This window comes from Ictalurus furcatus, chromosome 18, assembly GCF_023375685.1.
Source record: "Ictalurus furcatus strain D&B chromosome 18, Billie_1.0, whole genome shotgun sequence".
Lineage (NCBI taxonomy): Eukaryota > Metazoa > Chordata > Actinopteri > Siluriformes > Ictaluridae > Ictalurus > Ictalurus furcatus.
This window is the reverse complement of record NC_071272.1, coordinates 3,203,457-3,211,718: the sequence shown is the minus strand read 5'-3', so window position 1 is coordinate 3,211,718 and position 8,262 is coordinate 3,203,457. Positions and strand designations below refer to the sequence as shown.

At 43.7% G+C, this 8,262-nt stretch overlaps 1 protein-coding gene across 1 annotated transcript; it reads left to right on the top strand.

Moving 5' to 3' along the window:
- Positions 1-2,786: 2,786 nt before the first annotated feature.
- On the top strand, positions 2,787-7,419 carry pou5f3 (POU domain, class 5, transcription factor 3). The gene is made up of 5 exons (XM_053648365.1): positions 2,787-5,211; positions 5,413-5,524; positions 5,906-6,036; positions 6,437-6,601; positions 6,679-7,419. The coding sequence occupies exons 1-5, from the start codon at positions 4,462-4,464 to the stop codon at positions 6,940-6,942; spliced, it is 1,422 nt and encodes a 473-aa protein (XP_053504340.1). The 5' UTR covers positions 2,787-4,461; the 3' UTR covers positions 6,943-7,419.
- Positions 7,420-8,262: the final 843 nt, after the last annotated feature.

Here is an 8,262-nt window from a genome sequence, read left to right as displayed (position 1 = left end):
CAGCGACTTTTCCGCCATGGGAAAGTCTTCAAGACGGAGTTCTTTTTAGTTAATTTGTTTTGTCCGAATACTTTTGACACAATTTGAATTCCATATATTAACTTAAAGACTGCCCGGAGAGAGCGGGGGCGGGATGAAAAACGAGACTGGTAATGGAACTATTGATTGTAGCTGTTCGAACGTAAGTGGGAACTTGTCTTGTGGACTTTTCACAACATGACACATAACTATAAAGGGTTAAGCCGCCTTTGCAATCGTTGGCAAATCAGTGTGGTGTAAGAGATATAAGATACTTAAGGATGTTAACGTATCACGCCATCCTGTCATGGATTATTTTGGCATACTTTGTGCATTCGCAGTCTTGATTGTAGAGTATACTAGTTGTATGGCACAGAGTGACCGCTAATTGCAAAAAATGCTGAGTGCAAACGTTTGCAGGACAAAATGGGGGGAAAATACAATTTAATTTTAACCAAGGCATTTGTATGACATCATTTCTAAAGACTTATATGCCCACTGAAAGCTAGACCGGGACTGAATGTTTATGGAAGATGAATGAATTAAAAAATGAACTTGTACTGTATTGAACCTATGCTTGGTGTTAACTATAACTCCCTCAAACTTTGTTGTGTATCTTTTCGGATGCTCTTAATTGCAGTACCTCCAGTTTTTCATGACGTCTCATGACATTTTCTAGCTTTACCCATCCTTCTTAAAGTACCTCTCATGACTCACACATCATACGCTGAAGTCTTGAAGCCAATGAAGTTTTTTCTTTCCTTTATGTCAATTATAATGTAAGCACGTTTTTATTGTTTTTCCACCCAGAAACCATGAGGGGACGCTAACTTCAGGATCGGGTAAGATAAAGATTGATTTGAACTCCGCGTTGATATTGCGTCCAGCTTTGGGTGAAGTGCTATGAGGTGTTTCTCCGTTTCTTTTCCACAGCAATATCAGCACGCACGACCTCCCCCACTGCCCGAGTTGCAATGGGCCACTTAAAGGCCTCTTAAGGTGTGGCTCAGAGTCAGCGCATCGTCAGGGGAGCCGTTAAAGCCCATTGTTAGCGTGAATGGTAAGGAAGGCAGCCGTAGGCCACCCGATCAAGATATGTGGGGAGAGAGGGACGGTGGTCATCAGCCGGGTGTCGAAGCTATCAAAAGACCATCACAGTGGTCATATCAGGAGTCTCCACTGTGGTGCAGTCAGACCAAGATCAGCTAGTGCACCTGAAATCTTTTGATCATGATGATGATAACTCAAACATTTTCAATGTATATGTTCACAGAGCTACATTTGATCCTTCCAGACATCTCAGATAAAAGTTTAAGCTGCCATTTTCTGTTTGGGATTTTACTAGTTTTGGTATTGAACTAGATTTGATTCGAGCGTCTACGGTATAAATGTGATTGATTCTGCTATGTGGAATAATAATTGGCTATATTGTATAAGCTACATGTTGACTGACTAACTGGATTTTGAAAAATCTCACTAATCAAAACAAGTAGAAGTCGTTCATTATCTTAAATGTTCTCACACGTATGCAAGGTATTCCCGTAAGGAAAAAGGATGAGTGACGTGAACTTCATGATCACGTTTCAACGCGAATACTCATAAGCACCTGTCTTATAGATCGACTGTAGTAGACATTCGACACATTGATCTCAATAGCATTCAGCAGTTGTGTCGAACTTAATTCCCATGAGTGTGATTTCAACACCTGTTCCTGTTTCGTTAAGACGTCCTGACGGCATTTCCTGTGTATCACCTGATCATAGCATGTTCGGGTTACTCAGAAACTGCCCTATGAGCCCAGCCCAGATGTTTACTAAAAGCTGGCTTTCAAGCTTCAGTACATGTTTGGGTGTTGCTTTCTTTTACCCAAGTTGATGTAATGTACTCAGACCATGCCAAAAGAAGAAGGGACGGTTGTAATGTTTCACAATTCCATTGCACGCTGTTGTAAAACCTCTGTGACGCGGTTGATGAGAAATCACTTTTCTGTTTTCAAAGAGAATTTAAAAGATGAGAATAGGGGGGAGGGTTGGGGAGAAAAGCCATCTGGGTGCTTCGGAGGTCTAATCCTCGGTCACCCCCGTACTGGAGCCCTGGGTGCTTCTTGCTCTTGCTGACGGCCTTCTGAAGCTCGCTCCACTTTCTCCTCCGCTGTCTGCACTTTGCATGACAATCCACCTCCCAAGTCCATGGGCCACTACAATGCCTGCAGCAATGGTTTGATGTCTTTTAAATCTTTGACTGGCCCTAGGAGGCCTCCTGGGTGCTCTTTCCAAGCAGGAGACATGGAAACATTACTTGTGGCCGATAGCTCTTGGTTTCGCTGAAGGTTGTTTGAAGGCAGGGGGTGGATTGTTTGAGGTGTAGACACTGGTGGTGGTGGTGGTGGTGGTAGTAGTATTGCTTAGTGGTAGTGGTAGGGATATGACCTGATCTGACTGTGGAAAATACAAAAATAATTGAAGGTAGTTTTGAAGTTAGTGCATTATGCCAGTGTTCTGGCAACCATTCATCTGTAAGATTCCTCCTTCTTTCGATTGTGCTTAATAGTGATTGTTTGTTTCGGGTGGAGGAGAGGGGAGGGGAGGATCGAAATCAAAGGCTAGCGGCTTTATTGTTGGCGCTGAAAAGCAGCTAATGGCCGCCCATCGCAGATCTGCACCATGAATCGACGGGGCGCCCCGGGTTTTTAGGCATCACCTCCACCCCCGCACCCACCCTCAACGACCCCGCGGCGCGGCTTCCTGCCCCTCCGCCCCCCTTCTCTCTCTCTCTCTCTCTCTCCCCTGCCGACCTTCTCAAAGTGCACAACATCCCTATTGCATTAAATCTATAGAAATATCGCGAATAGTAGTTTTTTGTTGGTTTTTTTTCTCCTCCAGAGAGTGTTAATTGGATGCAAAACTGCACTGTCTCTCATTCAGCTCTAGAATAATCTCAGTGGATAACAAGGTGATTTTTCGCCTGTTTCGGTGTGAGACCCCACACCTGAGCTCCCAGCTCTCTATCAGTCCGAGCTGAACTATCAAAAGACAAACATTTCACCTTTCATTTACTGCTGCTGTTCTTCAAAGAACACTAGACGACGAAGACAGCGTTCATACACAACTGTTCGTTTTTAAATGCGATTAAAGATCACCAAGGAACTCTACAGTAGGCCTGCATGTATACACGCTTCATATAGTAACGTTTTGATTGATTTTGATGTAAATAACTGAAAACGAAGGAAAAGATGAAGCTGAAGGCTGAGAAGTATTTTTTTTTTTTTGAATGTTATTCAAATAGCTTATAGAAACTCAGCAATCTTACAGGAAAACAAACAAACCAATAACAACTATAAAACAGTAATGTACATTTTTGTAAATTATTTTGGGTTGCTTTATTAGAGTTAGTTAGCCAGATGTGTAACAGTAATATGTAAATATATCTATATATACACACGCACACTAGTTGGTTACAAGTTATTAGTAGAGTATTTTGGGTTATGATTAGGGTGTGTGTGTGTGGGTGTTGGGTTTCCCCCCCATACAATTTTCCTGTAAAGGTAGGCCTACATCAAAATCTTTGTTTTCTAAATATCACCCTGGTCGGCTATTTAAAGCCGACAATTCCTTGACTCAAAAACAGATCATTCTAATGTGCTCTAATGATCACAGTTTTCTATGATCACTTGAACCGACCCTTTTTCTATGGATGTAGCAAAAAAAAATATTAATTCAATATGAAGGACGCCTAATTAAGAGAAAATTATTGAAACAAGGTCATGTGTCGTGCATGTTAAACACGTTAACTAGTTTGCATTAGAAATCCCAGTGCATGGAGGTCATAGTTTAGTCAACCTCAGAGGACTATATACAGGGAGCATGTGATCTACACCATGCTTTATATGAGAAGAAACGTTTTTGAAAATCTTAATATCCTATATGTAATTATTCTTATATAATGAGATGGAACATAACTCCTTATACATGTTCACCACATTGTGCACGCGGTACACTGTGTCCTATGAGGAGTCATTTGGGTTTCGTTTACAGGAATCAAGTTCATTCACAAATACCCCATCAGCTGAGCTCTATTGTGTGTGATGACCAATGGGAGGTGAGATCATTAACACTCCTGCCTCCAACATGGATTGATTAGGGAAAAGCTGGGAGCAGGCTGCAGTCCACACTCAGAAGTTTGACCTTTTGGAAGAGGGTGGTAGTGAGATGAGGGAGGAATTTAATTGATGGGCTGTTCACATTTTAAACACAGTCTGAGACTCAACTGGACATTATCTAGAGCTGTGATACCGTGATCTTTTTTTTTATTATTTTTAGTTGAAAAAAACAAACAAACACAAACAACTACTATTAGCATGGACCTGGTTAACACAGCTACTTAATAGCAGCTCGTTGGGACGTTTTGTGTTCTTCGTTTGGTGGGATCGCTTGATTTAGGAGGATGTCTGATCGCCCAGAGAGTCCTCCAGAAGACTGCAGTAACCGCGCATACGAGCTCTCCAGGCCCATGTCCTCGTACTCCTCAGCGCTGGGACATGAAGGCCTGCAGTTTCCGCACAGCATGCTCCAAGATCCGGGCCTGCTCTTCAATAAGGCGCCCTTTAACGGCCTCAATGCTGCCCACACGCAGACGTTTTTCTCTTTCCCGTCGGTCGGAGGAGATTTCAGGCACAACGACGCGCAGGTGGGAGATTTCTCTCAGCCCAAACACTGGTACCCGTTCACGGCCCCTGAGTACACGGGGCAGGTGGCAGGGGCCACTGCGGCTACACAGCCCGCCAACCTGAGCCCTCCTATAGCTGAGACCCGGGAGCAAATCAAGATACTTGAGGTTAAGACCGAGAAGGACGGGAGTGAAGAATACGACGGCGCTGAGACCAAACTGCAGCCTCAGTTCCTCGGCCCGGCGACCTCCGTGCCCGCCGGCGTGTACTATTCCAGTTCTGCTCCGTGGACTCCATCTTTTTGGCCTGGTCTCTCTCATATCGCAGCTCCGACTACCGTGGCCCAAGCCCCGCCGACCCCGTCTGCTTCCTCCCCTTCTTTGTCACCATCTCCGCCAGGGAACGGCTTCGGAAGTCCCGGTTTTTACAGCGGAGCCGCCGCGCAGAACGCCGCCGCCACCCAGGTGCAGAACAGCGCCCGCAGCAGCGGCTCCTCCAGCGGCGGCTGCAGCGACTCCGAGGAAGAGGTACGACCACTGTGTGACTTCAATCCATTTGTATATCACTCTGGACTTCTAACCTGTGTTTACATCAATGTGTGTGTATTTGTTTGTTTGTTTGTTTGTTTGTTTTTGTTTATTTATTTATTTATTTATTTATTTATTTATTATTTGGTCTAGAAATGATCAGTTCATAAAAGCGTCAATACAACTGGTTTTCACTTTCAGGAGAACTTGACCACGGAGGATCTGGAGCAGTTTGCCAAAGAGCTGAAGCACAAGCGCATCACCCTCGGCTTTACACAAGCAGACGTCGGACTTGCGCTTGGGAATCTCTATGGTGAGTGAGAACGCTTCAGAATTCAGTAGCCCTTGCATGATGATTCAGTAGCCCTTGCATGATGATTCAGTAGCCTTTCCAAGATGGTTCCTTTGCAAACCCTGCATCATTCAATAACCTCTGAACAAGGTTCCTTAGAGGACCTAAATGTTCTGACCATGAGCAAGCATTTGGGGCTTTTTTTTTGTGTGTGTGTGTGTGTGTGTGTGTGTGTGTTGTTCCAAAATGTAATTTCTTGGAAGACATTTTAATGTTCTTGGGATATAATTACTTTCACTGAAGCTGAAAGCTGTTCTGAATCTGTTTCATTGTATGACTAAATATCGCCGTCGTAGTCTGCATTTCCTCCACTAAAACATGTTCTTTCAACATTGTGTACAGGGAAGATGTTCAGTCAGACGACCATCTGTCGCTTCGAAGCGCTTCAGCTCAGCTTTAAGAACATGTGCAAGCTCAAGCCACTGCTCCAGAAATGGCTGAACGAAGCAGAAACTTCAGAAAACCCGCAAGATGTTCGTAGGCTGTGCTGCACGTTTTCAGTCTAGTGTGGGGGTGGCCTCTATTCGAGAACAGGCTCGATTTTATAATCAGCGTTCACTTTGTAGTTTGTGTGGTGTTGACTAGTATGCTACTTATTTGGGGTGTGTGTGTGTGTGTGTGTGTTGGGACACCACCATTTGAAAAACATGGCTTATTGATCCTGGTCAATGAACCCCTACCATGCATTGTTTCCCCAAGCACATTTGGGTTAACAGGTCTGCACTGGATCCAACTGCTTGTATTGGTGTGGGGAATATGTTAATGTGCTGGGCAGGAGTACTTCAGGCCCGTGATTGAGAGACACTTGAAGTAAAATGGCTTTCAGATGCTTCTATAGTTCCCGTATGCAAATAACCTGGCCTGTTTTCACAGATGTACAAAGTTGAGCGGGTTTTTGTCGACACGAGAAAAAGGAAAAGGAGGACCAGCTTGGAGGGTTCAGTCCGCACTGCCCTCGAGTCCTACTTTCTCAAGTGTCCCAAGCCCAACACTCTGGAAATAACGCACATCTCTGATGATCTCGGCTTGGAGAGAGACGTACGTGACCGTTAAATTGTCGAAGTTGTGTCTTTTGTCCGTGCTCCTTGTGTGACGAGGCTTGTGTTTTATTTTAGGTGGTGCGCGTGTGGTTCTGTAACCGCAGACAGAAAGGCAAGCGGTTGGCTCTGCCCTTCGACGAAGACGGCGCTGAAGGGCAGTACTACGATCAAAGCCAGACGCCACCTCCACACATGGGCGGCACACCGCTCTCGGGTCAGGGTTACCCGGGACCGGGCCACGCCAGCGGCATGCCAACGCTGTACATGCCACCTCTTCATCGATCGGAGGTCTTCAAACAGGCCCTTCATCCCGGACTAGTGGGTCATCTCTCTAGCTAAGCTAGCCGTGTCTACCCTTTACCTCCTTTCCAACAACTACAGCATAACGCAGTGCTACAGGAGGTTGCTCAATCGCTCCAGGCGAAATAGACTTCCTCTTATGAAACAATGCTGCATTCAGCTCGCTTTGTCGCTATAAATATTTTCAGTGGTGTTGAAATCTGAGCCTTCCCGGTTTGGAAATGAACGCTTTGGCATCGTAATACATACCCCTCAGATCTGATCAGGTTTTCAAACTTAAGCCGCTCGATCAAATGCATTTGCACAAGTCATTGTTTTTGTTTTGAAACATGATTTTAATGTTTTTTAAATGCCCCCCCACCACCACCACCACCAAATTTCCTTTGCTCTGTGTGTGTGTGTGTATATATATTCATCATTCCCTTCCTATTTTTTTAAATGAACTTTTTTTGTTTTGTTTGTTTTGTGGCTGATGGGTAAGAAGAAAAGACACAAGTCAAAGGTTTCGATCGCTTTTTATTTTAGATCTTTATGGAAAAGTCACAAATTTGGTATGTAAAAAAATGAAGTTGGCCGTTGAAAGGGCATCAAACACTGCTTCCTCAAGGCTGTATTAGATAACTTGCCCCTGTGCACGTTGGATAGATTTAAAAAAAAAAAAAAAAAAAAAAAAATTTTTTTAATGAATTATGTGCCTTATTTGCTCGTCACATCTCGATGAAGACTCTCGTCTACAACCCTGTAAATGATGTGAAATTTGATAATTTATTGCCGAGGTGCAGTGAGGTTTTATCCCTGAAAATTGACAGTACATTTCCTCACTTGGTGTTTAACAATTAAAACGATTCCTTTTGACGGTTCAAGTCTGCTGTTTTTGTCCTTACAGAAGAATGCTTCATGAATTACAGCCTTTTTAGAGGGTATAAATGATCAGGTGGCTTTTTTTTTTTTTTTTTTTTTTTTTTTAAAGAAGCGGATGTTTATGACTGGTTGAACACATTGGTGTAGGTGGGGGAATATTTTCTGAATCTGAAATTAAACGTCATGTTGAGAATGCTTGAATGATGTGATTTTTTTTTTTTTTTTTTTTTTTATATAAAAGAGCTAGGTAGAAACCGGGAAGGAGGGGGTTGGTTCACTGAGTGAGAGTGGTTGGACTGGCACATCCGGTACAGACTTCTCAACGCTCTTCAAACACTTGTGTTTTTTTTAAAGAGGGAGGAAATTGGGGTTTCTGCTTGTAGTTTCAGTTTCTTCAAAATTTCCTCTTGCACCTTTGCAAAGGTATTTATTCTTAAGCTGCGAATGACTTGATGCAGCTCCTTTACTACTAGACTTTCCCGATAGGATGGGGTTTCC